At 32.7% G+C, this 17,245-nt stretch overlaps 5 protein-coding genes across 5 annotated transcripts; 3 read left to right on the plus strand and 2 right to left on the minus strand.

Moving 5' to 3' along the window:
- Positions 1-2,543: 2,543 nt before the first annotated feature.
- LOC101250419 (uncharacterized) lies at positions 2,544-4,811 on the plus strand. Its single transcript, XM_026031581.2, has 6 exons — positions 2,544-2,849; positions 2,917-3,216; positions 3,418-3,540; positions 3,624-4,048; positions 4,196-4,331; positions 4,560-4,811. The coding sequence occupies exons 1-6, from the start codon at positions 2,643-2,645 to the stop codon at positions 4,809-4,811; spliced, it is 1,443 nt and encodes a 480-aa protein (XP_025887366.1). The 5' UTR covers positions 2,544-2,642.
- Positions 4,796-5,548, plus strand: LOC138349163 (uncharacterized). The gene is made up of 2 exons (XM_069299324.1): positions 4,796-5,140; positions 5,217-5,548. The coding sequence occupies exons 1-2, from the start codon at positions 4,959-4,961 to the stop codon at positions 5,443-5,445; spliced, it is 411 nt and encodes a 136-aa protein (XP_069155425.1). The 5' UTR covers positions 4,796-4,958; the 3' UTR covers positions 5,446-5,548.
- Positions 5,549-6,466: 918 nt separating this feature from the next.
- On the minus strand, positions 6,467-9,472 carry LOC101250129 (uncharacterized). Its single transcript, XM_069299738.1, has 5 exons — positions 9,049-9,472; positions 8,652-8,751; positions 7,709-8,259; positions 7,026-7,636; positions 6,467-6,907 (listed from the first exon to the last, which is right to left on the minus strand). The coding sequence occupies exons 1-5, from the start codon at positions 9,233-9,235 to the stop codon at positions 6,467-6,469; spliced, it is 1,890 nt and encodes a 629-aa protein (XP_069155839.1). The 5' UTR covers positions 9,236-9,472.
- Positions 9,473-9,780: 308 nt separating this feature from the next.
- On the plus strand, positions 9,781-11,192 carry LOC101249831 (mitogen-activated protein kinase kinase kinase 20-like). Its single transcript, XM_004242175.5, has one exon. It carries the CDS (start codon positions 9,984-9,986, stop codon positions 11,055-11,057), a length of 1,074 nt encoding a protein of 357 aa, XP_004242223.1. The 5' UTR covers positions 9,781-9,983; the 3' UTR covers positions 11,058-11,192.
- A 979-nt stretch (positions 11,193-12,171) lies between these two features.
- On the minus strand, positions 12,172-15,785 carry LOC101267416 (uncharacterized protein At2g39795, mitochondrial). Its single transcript, XM_004241747.5, has 3 exons — positions 15,454-15,785; positions 12,731-13,059; positions 12,172-12,421 (listed from the first exon to the last, which is right to left on the minus strand). Exons 1-3 carry the CDS (start codon positions 15,673-15,675, stop codon positions 12,262-12,264), a joined length of 711 nt encoding a protein of 236 aa, XP_004241795.1. The 5' UTR covers positions 15,676-15,785; the 3' UTR covers positions 12,172-12,261.
- Between the last annotated feature and the right edge of the window lie 1,460 nt (positions 15,786-17,245).

The following is a 17,245-nucleotide window of genomic DNA, read 5'->3' on the forward strand; positions in this document are numbered from 1 at the left end:
CCCTATTTTTTTTATTTTAGTATAAGTTTTTAGATACATTACACTCTCTCTCCTATAATACACATTTACCAATTTTAATGCCTATTTTTTCTCCATTAAAACACTCAACCTCTTAAATCAGTTTTTGAATTTTAAATTTTTTCCATTTAAACACTCAACCTTTTAATCATCTTTTTAATTTTGAATTATTAAATTTAATTAAATTTAAATAAAAGAACAAATTTTGAAATTTTGAATTTCAAAATTCAAAAAACATAGAAGCAGGGTTCCACTGCATTCTACCGTTCTTACCAAAGTCACGTTGCACTTCTTTTTTTTTCCTTAATCGTCTTCATCCCTTCATAAATTTGAATCTTCTCAACCCAGCAGATTTTTCTATTTTCTTCTTTTTATTCTTAATCCATATTCGACTATTTCTTCCTAATATTGAATCGTAAGAACCCAGACCCTTTTTATAGTTAATCCATCATCAATTCATATATTCTTCTCTTTTTCGTTTTTGTTAATTGTTCTATTACTTCATAGTAATGGATCCGTCAATCAATAGAAGGATATATGATTCCGATGATGATAATTGGAAAGAAAATAGGAAAAAGTCTTTGCATGATCCTATGAATCTTCAAAAGGATTCAAACAAAGACCATGGCGAAACATCAAAGGTTGTAAAAATACAACCAAAAAGGAAAAAAGAAGCAGCAAACACTGTTGTTAGGCCTACATTGTCTCGGGTTAGTATATTGGTACTTAAAAATGGTGTTGTTTAAATTAGTAAAATTTTTAAGGAATCAAGTGTGCTTGCTGATACATTTTAAAAAGGGTGTATAGTGTTTTAGATGGTCAACTGATACGTGAATTTGTTGTGTTTCATAATATTTTATATGTATCATTAGGTTTTTGAAAATTATTATAATGTATCATTCAATAAGTGTAGTAAAGTATAATCTGTGCTTGATGATACATGTTGAATCTGTGTGTACATTGTTTAGTAAATGTAATGATACATGTAGTAGCTATGTATCACATGTTCTGCATGTAGTATGAATTCCTGTATGATATCATGTATCAATAAGGTATTAGTTGTTTAGTTGATTTACTCATACATGTTTTGAAACTTGTTATAATGTATCATTCATTAAGTTTAATAAATGCTTAATCAGATATAGTTGATGATACATATAGATTCTTTGTGTATGTTGTTTAGTCGCTGTTTATGATACATGTATTAGACATGTATCACATGTTATAATGTTTTATTTAATTCAATGATACATGTTATAGACATGTATCACATGTTTTTCATATAGTATGAAATTCTGAAAACTGAAACCATGTATCATTAAGTTATTAGTTGTTTTATTTAGTAGTTATATTTCTATATCATTTTAATTTGCGGTTTTATTTTCAAATTGCAGCCACTGAAGTACAAGATTAAAAAGATACCAACACATCCCATAAGGTTTGCTGTCAACTTTAACAACAATTTCCTAAAGGACTTTGAAAAATACGTGGGGGATAATGTTATCCAAATGTTTAAGGATACAATTTTTGGACCCTTTTTAGACATATCTAAATGTAATTTTCAGGGCCAAATAACTAAGTGCTTATTGCTTTTAGAATTGGAACAAAGCAACCCTAATATGTTGCATATTAGACATTCCAACGGGTGTGTCCTGAAATTTGGTATAGATGATTTTGCATTATTAACAGGACTTAAGGTCAGAGGAAATACCAATGATTTCAAATACCCAGAACAAACTAATTGTATGCTTTTTAAAAAGTATTTCCCTGGTGCAGTCAATAGTGTTACAAAGCATCAACTAGTTCAAAGGTTTAAGATGGGTAATTGGGAGAGCAATCAGGATGCACTCCAAATGTCTATACTGTTCTTTATTCATACATTTGTATTAGCTTCTATTGATAACAGAGCGATATCTATTGTCGACTTTCTAATGGTTGAAGATGGTAGATATCAACATTTTCCTTGGGGTCAGCTATCATTTTCCAAACTAATTGGTTCACTTAGACAGGATTTTGACGTTAGTAAAAAGTTGTACCGATTATATGGGATGCCATATGCACTAAATGTTTGGATATACGAATGTGCATCCAATTTAAATTCAGAAATAGCTGTGAGAGAACGCAATGTCATCCCAAGAATATGCAATTGGAGAGTTGTGTCTGAAAAGGCAAAGTTTGAAATGCTTATGTCCACCATTTTCCAAAAGGTAAAATTTTATTTTTGTATATGGAATATCGTTATTTATGTCTTTGTGATACATTATGAATTATTACTGTATCTAACAGTTAAATTATCTTATGTGCTTGTGATACATTTAGAATGCATGTTCAAACATTGTCCCAACAGCAGAGGAAATTGAAGCTTTTGATATTGCACAAGTTGAACATGCTCATTCTACATCAATACCATTAGTACAACCAAACGAGCAAGATGATTTAGATGATTTCTCCACAAAACCGCCAGAACAGTTATTGAGGACATATTCTAGAGTGTCTGATACATCTCCTCCACCACCGCCAAAAGAAGAAAAAAATCGATTATTCAAAAAAAGAAGGTGTCAGAACAGAAACAGCCTGATCAATCAAATGTGTCTCCGACACCGGATGATGATGTACATGTTTCCATGTCAAGTCTGCCTCAACATTCGAATGCTGATGATGTACATGGTTCTGTTCCACAAGTGTCACCGAAATCGGCTGCTGATGTACATGGTTCTGTTCCAGACGTTTCTCAGAACCCGGCTGCTGATGTTCATGGATATGCAGATTCACAGAATGTCAACAATATAATTCCTCATATTGAAGAGTTGAAAGGATATTTGAAAACTTACGTAAGTAAATTATTTTGTAATTTTTAAACAAACTTTTATTTATCCTAAATGTATCTGCAATTTTTAGGTTGACAAGAAATTTGAGGAATTGATTATTTTGATAAAAGCAAATCACTCCCAGCTGATGCAATCTATTAGCAAAGAGAACATCAATTTTCAGGCTGATACAAGCACATTTCAGTCTGACAAACAAACATCTCAGCAAATACCGGTTGATCTCGATGATATGGGTGGTGTAGCTGAGGATGGTGGTGGTTTTTCTGGTAAAAATGGTGAGCATCATATCGTCGACGATGCAGGGGATGTCGATGTGGATGGTGTTGGTGTTGCTGTAAATGAGGGTGAACCAATAGTCACTGATCCAAAGGTAATGTTTATGATACAGTGGGTATGTTGTGTATCATGCACATATAGTCAATGCTTTGTATCATGATCATTTTTTTCTCATTTTATATTCTGTCATGTATCATTCATATTTAATCAATACTATGTATCATGTGATTGTTATCAATGTTACGTATCAGCACAAATTATATTAACAGTTTTTATTTCAAAACTGCATATTCAGGATGGTGACGCACATCAGTCGCACCAAGATTTAAATGAACATATCATGGACCAACCCGTTGACGACAATGTTCATCACAACATCCCTCATGTGTTGCCCGAAAAAACAACAACAGATTCATCGGTACATTTTTCAATTTTGATTTATGACACACAATTTCATTACACACAAATTTATTCTAAAAATCATTACATCATATTATACAGGATTCTTCAACTTCAACAACAATATCGCCATCAACTCAAGCAGCAATAGAAGCGCTTATCAAAGATTTGGGTAAAGATGCTACCAATGCTAGACCATTATATTCTTACGATCCAAAGAATATAACTAGCAGCCAGTACTTGTTGACCGACAGTCAATTACCCACTGAAATTCCAATAACGGGGATTGCTGTTAAAACTGATGCAGTCACTCCTGCGCATAGAAATAGAATGCCTTCGAGAAGGATTCAATCTCCATATTGTACTTCTCTTGGGTCAAGCGAAAAGGGAAAAGAGAAATTGAAGGATATGGCTCGACTCCATTTCCCGTTCGAAGGATGTGGCATTGCAGATAAAGTTTCACCGAAACTGATTGAGGATTACATGAATTGGTTGTTGAGGGGGCTTCTAAAAAATCATAACAATAAGTAAGTTTTATACATTTTTTTTCTCAGTGTTAGGCGTAATCATTTTATATACAACTAATTCATTATACTTTGTTATATAAAAACTGTAAATAATTGAGTGTTATGTATCATGTGGATACATTGAAAACTTAAGTATCATATATGCAGGAACCCATCGGACGATAAATACAGATCAAGATCTTCTTCTTTTGGATTTACGATGATGGACTTTGTTGTTGCTTTTCCAATGAACAAGAATTGGTTTTATGCCATGTCACAGCCAAACAAGTGTTGGTCTGATGAGGTAAAATATTAAACTATTTATGAAATATGTATCAGTCATAACTATATTATAACGTCATGATACATTATCTATAAGTATCATACTATTTAATTAGCAATGATACATTATGTATAAGTATCATACTATTTAATTTGCAAAAGTATCATACTATATTCACATAATTATATTTCTTTTTTTATATTGTTTAGATGTAAATAATTTCTTACTCTGTTTTCATTTTGTTTATAGCACATCGATGTGATTTTTTACTACCTTCGTAAAAAATCAAAACTTTGCAGCATGGATCAATACAGATACACAACAACCCACTGTTTGTTCATGTCACATGTAAAAAACTGTTATGATAGATATTACATGGACGATGATGATGATAGTCTTACTACACAAGAACATATTGATCGCGCTTCAGTTGTATCTGTACATGAGAGGTCAATAATTAACACCATCAAAGGGTTTGGAATACCAGCTGCTTTACCATGACATCTTGTAGATGAGGTCTACATCCCAATTAACTGTGATCAACAATTCCATTGGGTGTTGGCTGTTGTTGAGTTGAAAAACAGGTTGATAAGGGTTTTTGACTCATCAATTAGCACAAGGAAACAAACAATTCCTCATGAGATCAAGATGTTGTCTAAAATGCTTCCTTCATACCTACTTGACAGTGGTTTTTTTGAAGAAAATGAACGCACAAATTTTGCTGATTGTCAAGCATATAAAGACAACAATAATGGATCACTTCTGGAGCCTCAAGTTCCTTTCATAATAGAATTTGCACAAGACATCCCTACACAGGAAAGCGATAGCCTGTAAGTATCAAGAATTTTTTCAGTTGCCCTTTTTAATGTATCATTAAGTTTTTAATTTATTCTGTATTTTTTGTAGAGACTGTGGGTTATATGTTACTGCATTTGCCGAGTATATCAGTGACCAAATCAATATATCTTATGCTGATTTTAATCCTGATTACCTGCGTCAAAGATATGGAGCATTGCTGTGGAGTTATGGAATTGAGAAGGCTAAGTGCGGATATGTTAGCGACAATGATGATCCACCAAAATCCAGGGGCGTAGTCACACCACCACCAGAAGAAGATTTAGTTCACATAGCGTAGCATTTCATGATAAAACAATGTTTTAATGTTATATTTATTATTTTTATATGTTATTGAACAACTATTTTTATCCTTTTTAATGTTATTTTTTTGGTTTTGTCAATTTCCATGAATATTTTTTTCACATTACGTAACAAATTTGTTTATATTGAAGATATAAATATCAAATGATAGACATAAACATTTTTAAATTTTTAATTAAAAATAGACATAATAAATATACTGACAAAACCAGGTTTAAATCATTTAATAAAGTATAATCAAAGTATTTATAATCAAACATAGACATAAAGATTTTTAAATTTTTTATTTAATCTAGATGATACACTGCCAAAACCAAATGATACATATGTAACAGAAACACACTAAAAATAACTGATACATTGGCCAAACCGTATGTATAATGTACAATATGTTACACTCTAATCCTTAAATTTTACAAGATACTTACGTAAATTGAATAGCATATTCATATGAATTGCTATTATTTTTTTAAAGGAAAGTTATTTACTGTATATTTTAATAAAAGCATATCAAAAAAAGCATTACACAAGTTAAATTATATAAATTCACATGATACATGATTTATAGTCATTCTAAAGTACTCAATAACATTAACAATATATTTGTATTTTTTATCTAATGGAGATGTATCATTGTGCAAACCAATGATACACACTAAAAGTACATGATACTTTATATAAACAATGTGTACAAAAAATACACAATAAATGTACATGATACACTAGATTAACCATATGTATCATGTACATTATGTTATCTTACTGTAGCATAAGATTTATATATTCAAAACAAATATTGACACAAGTATTTTTACCAACACCAATAATAAGAAAGTATTTATAATCATAAGCACGACTTCAAATGTAATTACCACATGTTTGTACGTTTATTTATCTAAACACAAAGTGTTCAATTTGCAGTCGTAATTAAAACTGAAATTCATTTAAATGTTTACGTGATAAATTATTCTTTATATCATAGAAACATTACGACAAATTCACTTCTCTTTTGGGTAGAAAGTACAAGTTCTTCTGTTGTGCCCTTCTTGTCCACATTGTCCACAACAATTTGTGTTCACCGAAATCTTTTCATCTGCATTCTTTCTTCTTCTTTTTCTTGGTCGTCCAGATGATCTTCTGTATCTAGGTGGATACACAGTTTCAGCTACCACGTGTTTAGGATCTGACCAATCTTTCTTATCTGGCATTGGCACCATTGGAATTTCATATGTTTTTGCCAACGCATCAGGCTTGTAATAATCAGAGCAATACGGATTCATATCGGTGACATTCTTTTTTTTCAATACAGCTATTGCATGTGAACAAGGTATCTCATCTAGTTGAAATCTACCACAACAACATACTTTCCGCTCAAAACAAACAATATATCTTCTTCCATTTTCATAAACCGAGAAAATAAACTCAGATGATGGAACAACCTGTGTACATCAAAAATTTTAAATATATAACTTTTAAAAACCAAATCATGTTAAAAAAAGCATAATGATACACAGAATTAGATATATATAATATAAAGTATCATATAATGATACATACCTCCATTTTTGAACTTTTAGCTGCATTTATAATCAACAATTCCTCAAATTTTCTACCTAATGTGTCCTTTGTGTATGAGGCTACTTCTCTGTTTTTGCAATGCCAAGATCCAAAAAGAATTCTAACCTCTTCCAAGAATTCTAATATAGTTAATTGGCGTGCTTCAACAAGACAACCATTGATACATTCTGCAATGTTTGAAGTCATCATTCTACCTCTGTTTACTGTTGCATGAACTCTTGACCACTTTTCGTAACCTGCATATTCAAGGTACTCCTTAACCCTGTGATCAATTCTATCAACCTTAGCCATCAACTTATCAAAATCTTCCTTTCTATATGCCTTGGCCATAGAGTAGAATAGATCACTTATGGCCTTTCTGCTCCTTTTGAAGTTTCCACATACATTCTTCCAAAGATGCCAGATGCATGCATAATGAGGTACATCGGGGAACACAATCCTTACACTCTTCATGATACTCTCATTTCTATCTGAAACAACACACATATCTTTTCTATCGCCAAATGCATGTTTGAACTGTTCAAAAAACCATTTCCACGAACAATCATTTTCGGTGTCAACAACACCATATGCCAATGGAAATATGCAACCTGATTACACACACATTATATTATTTGATACTTAATATATAAAAAGACATCATTACTATAAATAAAAAATACCTGCGGCATCAAGTGTGCTTGCTGATACAAATGTCCCTTTGTAAGCTCCACTCAGATGTGCACCATCCACAACAACTACTGGTCTGCAGTATTTAAATCCCCTAATGAATGGTCTTAAGGCGATGAACAGATACATAAATTCATCCTCTTCAGTCTTATGCATTCTTATATAAGAATCTGGATACACAGTTTTTAACATGTGTATGTATCGCGGCATCCGTCTATATCCAGCAGATGGTTTTCCTCTAATCATGGAGAGTGCACGTTCTTTAGCACGCCATGCTTGCTGATAAGATATTTCAACACCATAATATTCTCTAATATCATCAATTATATCCCTTGGTGTATAAATTCGTTTATAATTGACCAATTTTGGAGCTGTCACTCCACTTACAAATCCCACTGTTGCTTGGACTTTGATTAATACCCTCTCCCTCATCGGACACGTATGTTCACTATTGAAATTTCTAACAATGAATATATCAGATTTTTTCCTGCACGACGCCTTCATAGTCCAACCACATTTGTCTGAAAAGCATACCAACACATAGCTGCGTATATTTTTTAAGCATATTAATACACATATCAAATACATCATATATAATATATTCAACAATAATGTTTAAATTAATCAAACAATGAATCACACAAAAAGTATCAACCAATTTTTAAGAAAAGTATCAAACTTTAATGAAATTTATCCACTATTTGTGATATGACTGTTTAAAATGATACAGTCCTTACTATATCAGTAGTAGTACTTTCAAGTATCAAAATACTTATTTCAATGTATCAAAAACAAATTCCTGAAATGATGATACATTAGATTATAAAATAACATATGAAACTTGCAGGTTTTCATATAGAACACAGTAATGTTTCATGTACTAATTAAATTATAAAACAACACATGATACATTAAAACATCAAAATACTGTCATACCTTTGTTGATCAGACCTCTTCACTTTGCAGTTGAAGTTGTTCTTTATCTTATATTTCGTCATCACATCTACAAGTGTTGCTTTATCCTTGTATATCTGACCTGTCTTCACATCAACAATATCTGAATTTATTATAACATTTGCAACTCCAACTTCTGAATTTTCATGTGTCTCAAATAAGCTATTTTCAACTATTGCCAAAGCCTGTGTATCATTTGTTGTGCCTTCTACACACGTTATTTCTCCACTTCTTCCATCAAAGTTATGTACAGTACCACTATTCTTCTCAATTGTGTCAATACATAATGGATATATTGAAAATCCAGGCTCGTTTTTTTTCAGTTCAAAATATAGTTTAACACTCATATCGTTCTTAAGTTTCATCGGACAGGAGTTACCTTCTACAATGTATCGAATTTCAATTTCTTTCCTTGATACATCAATGTCCAACTCGGCCGCAATTGCTGCTTTGAGATTAGAAAACGAAATTGAATCTCCAACAACGATTCCATCAATTTTGTAATTTTCATACTGCAATTCGTTCACCCAAATTCCGGAATGTCTAATCAAAATCGAAGTATTCATCTTCAAAAACCCACTGCAACAACAAAAAAATTTCGGCAACTCCAATTGTTTTCTAAATAACTGATACAATCTTTGATTTTCAAATTATGAAATTAATATCCAATTAAGTGCTGATTTAATGCTGATTAATGATCTGTTACCACAATTTAAGCTGTTTTAGTAACAGCTGTAAATTGTCCGTTTTTATCCCCTATTTTTTCTTAACAATTTTAAGTTACTATGTATCATTTACTATGTATCACAACTTTCTAAAGTATCACGGCTCAGCAATTTTAAGGGATTTTTTGTAATTAGTAAACTTGTCGGGACAGAATGTAATTATTGATTTACACTATGGGATTCCTTAAATTTATACAAAAAATAATTCATGTGAGAAAAATAAAAAATATCTATGAACTAAAAATAAACATGAACTTCACTAGAAGGATCTAACATGCCTATGCATAGATTTTTTTTTCATAAAAAATAAATTAAAATTTTATATAGGAAAATAAAATCGAAATTGAATTAAATTAATCCCTAAAGGAATTAGAACACACGGGAAAAGAATAGTGTAGAAGGAAAAATTAGGAAACAAATTAAAATAGAAATTTGGTAAAGTGAAATCATTCTTTTATCTTTTTAAGTAACTGTAAGAATCCATTTAGGTATAGGAAAGGGAATATGATAACATATATAAATTACTCTCTTCTAATGTATTCTTATGATAAAATATACTACTTACAAACATACTTAATTTTCAATTTCAATGGCGGGGTTATTGTGGAAGAGGGGCACAACTCTAGGTCAAGGTGGATTCGGTGTTGTCTCGTTAGCTTCTACGTCTAACGCACTATTTCGTGGTGTTACTCTTCCATCTCTCATCGCCCTCAAATCATGCAACTACACTGCTTCTCAATCATTGAAACAAGAAGTTGAAATCCTCCGAATGTTCAAACATTCTCCTTACATTGTTCACTGTTTCGGAGCTAATGTCTCTTTTGAAGATAACGTCAATCTTTACAACTTATTACTCGAGTATGCTTCCGGAGGAAGCCTTGCTGATCGTCTTCAGAACTGCAATTCACTGTCGGAGTTTGAAGTTAAGAAACACACAAAGAATGTACTTATAGGGCTCAGTTGTATACACAATAAAGGAATTATTCACTGCGATATCAAACCTGGAAATATTCTCCTTGTAGGCGCGGACAAAACTGCCAAGATTGCTGATTTCGGGCTCTCCATCACCTTGGAACAGGGCATGAATCAAAAACAGGGAATTATCAGGGGAACAGAAAGGTATATGGCACCTGAGTCCGTGATTAACACTGAGTATACCCCAAAAGTTGATATTTGGGCTCTTGGCTGTACTGTCTATGAGCTGATTACTGGGACACCGCTATGGGAAGACGCAGATGGTGATGATGTGTTGGACAAAATCGAGTTTGAAGAACCAAAGCTTCAGAATCCAAAGTTGTCAAATGAGGCTAGAAATTTTCTGGAAAAATGTCTTGTGAAGAATCCGAGCACGCGTTGGACTGCAGACATGCTCTTGAACCATACTTTTCTGCAGAATTTATCCAAAGTAGCCAACATAGCAAAGACAAGGAAGAAGAAAATTGATTCAATGTCCTTTCTACACCAACCAATCCAGAAGATAACATTCAAGATTGGCCATCATAAATTCTCGAGGCAATTGCTGGATCCGAAGCCCCTTCTAGACAAACCAATCAAGAAGATAACAATCAAGACCTGCAATCATAAATTCGTGAGGTACTTGACAGATCTGAAGGAAGTAGAGGATGAAACTTGTGGAAGGATACTGAGTACTGACAATAGATAGATACATAATAAAAAATTATTTGTATATATAGAGAGAAGTATGTATGGGTTTGATCCCTCTTTAGGATTTCTATTATTAGTTTAATAAGAAAAAGGTGTATAGTTGATCAACATTATTTATAAAGAAAGGCGAGTTGTTATATCTGTGTTGCAAAGTTTATTATGTTTGAATTGATAGGTTAGAAATCTATGGTTTCCTTAATATTATGACTCATCTGTTGTGCTTTTCCATATCTGTGTCCTCTCTTTTGTAACCAATTTAAAAACAATGTTTACCTATCAAGTACTACTTGTTTTGGAGAATTTTATAGTCATGCTCAAACTCTAAGCTTAAAGCCTCCCATTGTGATCATCTCTAGTACAAATGTTAAAATATAAATTCATCAGTATCACTCCTCTTATTTGTGCGCTCTTCCCTGGAAAAAAATGGAAATCGATTGCCATAGAGATGGTCCCCATCTATATTTTTTGATTGAAACAGCTAAGTAAATTGTGAAATGCATCAGAAGTGTGCTACTAATATGAACAAATTCACTACCTGTTGCTTGGCTAAGGCCATGAGATCAGCAGAATTGAACTGTTTATTACCACAGCTGACCGTTTGCTTGTACTTTACTAGATAATCACTATAAGCACTGAACAGAAAAGTTGTGCCAGTAACATACTGAGAATTGTAAGGTGAAGCAGACCCCCTGATTATAAATTAGACATTTGGCAGTTCACCTACTTGTAAAACCAGATGAATAAGTAAATACATAATCAATTGGATCCCAGGCAGAATACCAAATTCATTTTGGTAAACAGGTTTACTACACAAGATGATCCTTTAATATTCTTGTAAGAAAATTGTTTTGCAATGAAGTTGAAGAGCAAGTACTCCAAAGTCCAAATGAAAGAGCTACTCACTCCACTTTGAAAATTTCAATGGAAGAATTTGGCTGTACAAGTCTGATTCCATTTTATTTGCAGCCACTCTTCTTATTCCCTAATTGAAGCAGAAAATAATTGAATTTGGTTTACCGAGTCAGTAGATTTTTCATCTCTGAGAAGGTTGCAAAGTACCTAATGACTTGAGAAACAATATCTGATTGACCCGTAGGTAAACACAGAGGTAATTGAAATTTCGTGCAAAAACTCACAGCAAAGCTAAGCATAAGTTACATAGATCAATTTTACAGAGAATTTGAGAGGGCAGAAACGTGCCTCTACTTTTCAACAAAAGACTGGATTTTTCTCAACCATCCAATCGCTTCAATCCTATCTTTATTCATCATAAATTCATGAAGGAATGCAGAAAGTTCATCACCTATCCCTCTTGCCTTTAGGAATTCGTTTAGGCCATCTCGGAAGCCACTGTTCAAATCCCTGAAATTAAAAGCACAAAGAAGTATAAAAAAACTCAGGAGCAAGAATAAGAAACTGCAACTAAATAATGAACATACATAGTATGTCAAAAATGAATAGGTAGACAATATGCAGAGAAAGCTTGTGACTCCTTTTATTTTATTCTGTAAAGAAGAACTTAAGAAAAAAAGAACTTCAATGAGAAAAAAGAAAAATTCAGCTCCTAATCTTTTCTCTTATTTTGGGGAATTTTACTCTATAAATAGGTGAAATAGATTAATGCAAGTATAATGCATACACAATATAATAAAGTAAGAAGACGCCTCATACTTAACATTGGGGCCCATATAAGGTTGAGCTCGAGAACTGTCACTTCTGAGTAAGTAAACTTTCTGAATTTCCAAGGAATTTGGCCAGGATGAACAGACGAACTCCAAGAAATCACTACCTTCACCTTTCCATATGTCAACTAGCACACTTATGTGAAGCCGCACATCCTCCCCTAAATTCTCATCATTTCCTTTTGGAATGGTAATTGCTCCATCAATCATTGTTGCCTCGATTTTGATATGTTCATCCTCGCCAAATTTCCTCCTCAAGGTAACCCACTGCTCTCCTGGCCGATCTTCCACCATAAATGTATTAAACTTTGTAACAGGCTGGAGAAAGCCAACATACAGTTTGAGAAATAACAGGGATGCAAATATCACCATTGAATTGAACAATAAAAAGGGCTTAAAGAAATAACAGAGCTATCTTACAGTTTCTTGCCCAAAATGCAGAAAGGCAGGTAAGCTAATAGAGATTTTTATAGCATAAATAAGCACTGCAGAATAACAAAAGAAAATTGGTTGACGAGGAATATATCCTTTCTCTTTGGATAGAATAAACCAAAGGATGGAAAAAAATTGACTGCAGTCAATTAATACTAAAAGAACTGTTCACTTTTCGTAGTAAACAATTCAACTAAACGAGTCGACAGCCACACCATAAAAGACACTCGTCAGTTATAAGAATTTATTTCTCCTATTAAGAATAGTGAACTGTATCTGCATTGTAACGACATATATCCAAGCACACGGATGTATGAAACAGCATAGACACATTAAAGATATACACATGCCTGAAGACATTCAAACACATACATATACAAGCATACAGAACCAAATGCACACCATCTAAAGATAAAGCAACCTCTAGTGACCAAATGATAAGTTCATTCGAAAACCAATTGGCTTAATTCGAAAGAAAGTTTATACAGGTGACTAGTCCCGGAATTGATAATACAGCTACACTTAGGTTCTATTGGCCTCCAAAATGTCCAATTGCATAAACTTAAGATTATGGCTTCAGGCACAGGGTTTCAAAATAGAAAGAGAGATTCAGAAAATCATTACCTTTTGAAAAACTCTCGAGGGTTTCTCTCCCATGATATCCACAAAAAGAAAAAATATAAATATGTATTTTCAGTATTTCCTTTGCCTATGTTGAGAATATCATTAAATAATAAAAGTGTTGTTTTCTCTAATAGCTTAAACTTTTAGATGAGCTGGTCACAAACTTCAACATGGTATCAGATGTCCTGCTCACTGCCACCCAAAATAAAAAAGAATTTTCACGTACTTGGCCATGAAAAAGAAGCAGGACCACACGAGAGGGGGTGTCATTGGTGGTTAGTGAGATGGGTGAACTCCTTATGAGGCTTGGACAATCCTCCTCCTTTTGAGCTAACTTTTGAGGTATGAGTTAAGCTTAAGACGTAATTTAGCATGGTATCAGAGCAGGGCCCATTTCACCCAATGTTCGGGCCCAAAAAAATTCAAAAAATTGCCCACGCACCATATGCACTAGGTGTGAAGTGGGTCAAAAAATGCCCAAAAATTGCAAGGCACAAATACTAAGCAATGGGCGTGAGGTGGGTCAAAAATGCCCAAAAAAATTGCCCACGCACCAGATGTTAAGCACTGGGCGTAAAGTAGGGTGTTTAAGCAAAAAGTACCGCATTGATAGTTAATGAAATTGGTGGACTTCTTACAAGATTTAAGCAATTTTCATTCCTTTGAGCTAACTTTTGGGATGTAAGTTAGCATAAAACCTAATTAACAGCTAATGTAAGACAGAGATATATTCCTTCATCGCCCCTAAAGATTTGCATTTCATTAGCTCATTTTTTACCACCTCATCAAATTGGGAGTTCAAGCAAACCAAACTAGTTTACCAGGTAGCACGGATTAATTCAACTTATTCATTACAACACCATGAAGTAAAGCTCAAATCGAGCCACGAAGAGTTTCAAACTGGCCTTGAGCCATAATAAACTAGCTTGGTTGAAGTTGAACCTATCAAGAGCAGAGACGGAGCCACCTTGTACGAAAGGGGTTCATCCGAACCCCATTCGGCAGAAAATTATATTATTTATAAATGGTTAAAATAATTTTATATATATATATATATATGTTAAACCCCTTCGACTAATTCATGTGCCTATTTCTACAAATTGTGAACTGAAAATCCTTACTCCACCTCTGATCAAGTGTACCACAATATCCGAAATTCTTTTATTCTTGATAATGAATATTCAATGGTGATATATGATACAATGAACAGTTCTATGAATCAAAATCTCGAGTTGGAGCCATTGCTGGGGAAAAAGCCACAAAGTGAATGTTTTATTGCAGTAGTAGCATTTATAAGCCTACATTCATCCCAAACTAGTCGGGGTCAGCTTTATTGATTCCTTTATATCCATTTCGCTGCATTTGGACCAATACCATTCATAACAATAACTACGACTCAATAATTTGCCTTAGGAAAAGTTAAAAATTTCACACTTATTTCCACACTCTGCTACAATCTCCAACCAAACTTAAACACCTGACATAATGTAAATGTTCTCCAAACAATTAAAATACTTAGCCTCAATTTCCGGAAAAAAACAGTAAAATCAGTACACGCTGAGTAGTCATAACTCAGTGACTCGAAAATAAAGTAGAAAGGGGGAAATTCATTGTCTTCCCAAAATAGATAAATTGCATAGTTCGTTGAAGATTTACCGGGTGGGGAGGGGCGTAATCCAACTGATACTCGATTTCATTGCGAAGTATTCTGAGTATGTTTGATTCAAATGGTGATTTTTGGATTGCCTGCGATGCGTGACTCCTAAAAAATTGGAAGATGTGCTTGCTGGAATTGAGAGAGGATTGTTGGCCGTGAGAATATAGAATGCCACAACACGAGAGAAGTGATCTACGAGATGCTCGAAGAAATGCCGCCATGAACGGGACTGTAACTGAAAATTTGAAGGGGTTTTTGAGGGGTTTAGGCTATTTAGATGGAATTAAGAGGATGAATTTCACAAAGCCTCTCATCTAGTTTGATGGAATTACACTTTTCTCCTCATAATTATAAAGTTGTATACCAAGACCTTTCAAGTTATTTTTATTGAGAAAATATTTAAACTCTTGAACCTTGTGATACTGTTAACCGCCATAGATTTCTCAAATAATATTGGAGAAAAAAATTGGCAAATAATGTTTGTTCATACAATTTATTATTATTTAATAAATATCTCAAATTTTCAAATACTAACTTTTTTTAGTATTTGGATCAAATCTCATTATTTGGAATCTTTTGAAAATTGAAATTCATCCCAAACTTTTGTCTTTTACAAAAACACCCTTTATATCAGTTGTTTGCGTTGTATTACATATTTTTTTTACGTGAACATCAAGTAGTGGTGAAATATTCAGTGAATTTTAAATGATAATATGTTTGTTGATGAAAATGATGAACAACCGGCTCAAGGTAACAAAGTCATGTGTTTTGTCTACTTCACGATGTATGGAATGATATTAATTGCACTCACTCCAAACAATTATATTGTTCTAGCGTCATAAACACTATTTGTTATTGTTGCAACGGACATTCGATTGACTTGTAATACAAACTTATAGTTAATTTTGATAGTTTATAAAACTTATGAGTATAAATTATATTTTTTTAGAAAGTAAAATATATTTCTCAAATACTATGGCTAAACACTTGTTAAAATTTCACCTAAATTTTTACTCGAATAACAATTGTCAAGAATATTTGAAAATCTATTTTCAAACTCTAGCTAAATTTATGCTCAATTGTAGATATACCTTTTATTCACTCATTTTTTATATGTGAACCTTTTTTTTTACAAAGAAAAAAGGAATAAATTTGTCATTGAACTATAAATTTTTTTTAACAAAATAATCCAATTTGATTACGATTTCTCGTCTCTCTATATCAATTACTATTAAAAAAAAAACAAGTGATTCTTTTCACTTCAAAAAACAACACTTGAAGATTATTATTACTCTCTTGTTGTAGTGATATTCACGTATCGACAAACAAAAAAATCATACAAAAACACATCATATTAAAACGAATTCTCATATATCTTTATCTTTGTCATTTTTTTCTTTGATTATTTTACCTCCACTGAATAACTACAATCCTCAACCACCATAATCTCATCTTGACCATCAGAATAAATGTTGCAAATAATGCAGAATTATTATGCATACCTAAGTTTGCTATATCGTTAGGAAATCATAATTGTGAAATTCTGATAATGATATTTGTAATTTGAGAATGATTGATAATAATAGAGTTGTATCTATAAAATTGTGAGGATTCAACCTAAGTAGTGCAATTGATCATTATTTGAACTTTTATATGAGCTAATTTGAATTTGGGAAATAGAGAGTTGACAATTGAAGCATGTGTTGAAGAAGATTATGGTGTTGGTTTCACTGTGGAAATGTGAAATATTTAACATATTTCAAAGGTATATATATCTATATATATCCCTTA

This window comes from Solanum lycopersicum, chromosome 6 (genome assembly GCF_036512215.1).
Source record: "Solanum lycopersicum chromosome 6, SLM_r2.1".
In the NCBI taxonomy this organism is placed as follows: Eukaryota; Viridiplantae; Streptophyta; class Magnoliopsida; order Solanales; family Solanaceae; genus Solanum; species Solanum lycopersicum.

Excerpts from the sequence above, each read along its gene's own strand:
- LOC101250419 (XM_026031581.2), top strand. The coding sequence starts at position 2,643 with ATGTCAAGTCTGCCTCAACATTCGAATGCTGATGATGTACATGGTTCT. Across the intron at positions 3,541-3,623 it reads AAACAACAACAGATTCATCG|GATTCTTCAACTTCAACAAC; the intron begins GTACATTTTTCA and ends CATATTATACAG. Across the intron at positions 4,332-4,559 it reads ACAAGTGTTGGTCTGATGAG|CACATCGATGTGATTTTTTA; the intron begins GTAAAATATTAA and ends TTTTGTTTATAG.
- LOC138349163 (XM_069299324.1), top strand. The coding sequence starts at position 4,959 with ATGTTGTCTAAAATGCTTCCTTCATACCTACTTGACAGTGGTTTTTTT. Across the intron at positions 5,141-5,216 it reads ACACAGGAAAGCGATAGCCT|AGACTGTGGGTTATATGTTA; the intron begins GTAAGTATCAAG and ends TATTTTTTGTAG.
- LOC101250129 (XM_069299738.1), bottom strand. The coding sequence starts at position 9,235 with ATGAATACTTCGATTTTGATTAGACATTCCGGAATTTGGGTGAACGAA. Across the intron at positions 8,260-8,651 it reads AAGAGGTCTGATCAACAAAG|CTATGTGTTGGTATGCTTTT; the intron begins GTATGACAGTAT and ends AAATATACGCAG. Across the intron at positions 6,908-7,025 it reads CTAAAAGTTCAAAAATGGAG|GTTGTTCCATCATCTGAGTT; the intron begins GTATGTATCATT and ends TGATGTACACAG.
- LOC101249831 (XM_004242175.5), top strand. The coding sequence starts at position 9,984 with ATGGCGGGGTTATTGTGGAAGAGGGGCACAACTCTAGGTCAAGGTGGA.
- LOC101267416 (XM_004241747.5), bottom strand. The coding sequence starts at position 15,675 with ATGGCGGCATTTCTTCGAGCATCTCGTAGATCACTTCTCTCGTGTTGT. Across the intron at positions 13,060-15,453 it reads ATTACGCCCCTCCCCACCCG|CCTGTTACAAAGTTTAATAC; the intron begins GTAAATCTTCAA and ends GGCTTTCTCCAG. Across the intron at positions 12,422-12,730 it reads TATATGGGCCCCAATGTTAA|GGATTTGAACAGTGGCTTCC; the intron begins GTATGAGGCGTC and ends TTTTAATTTCAG.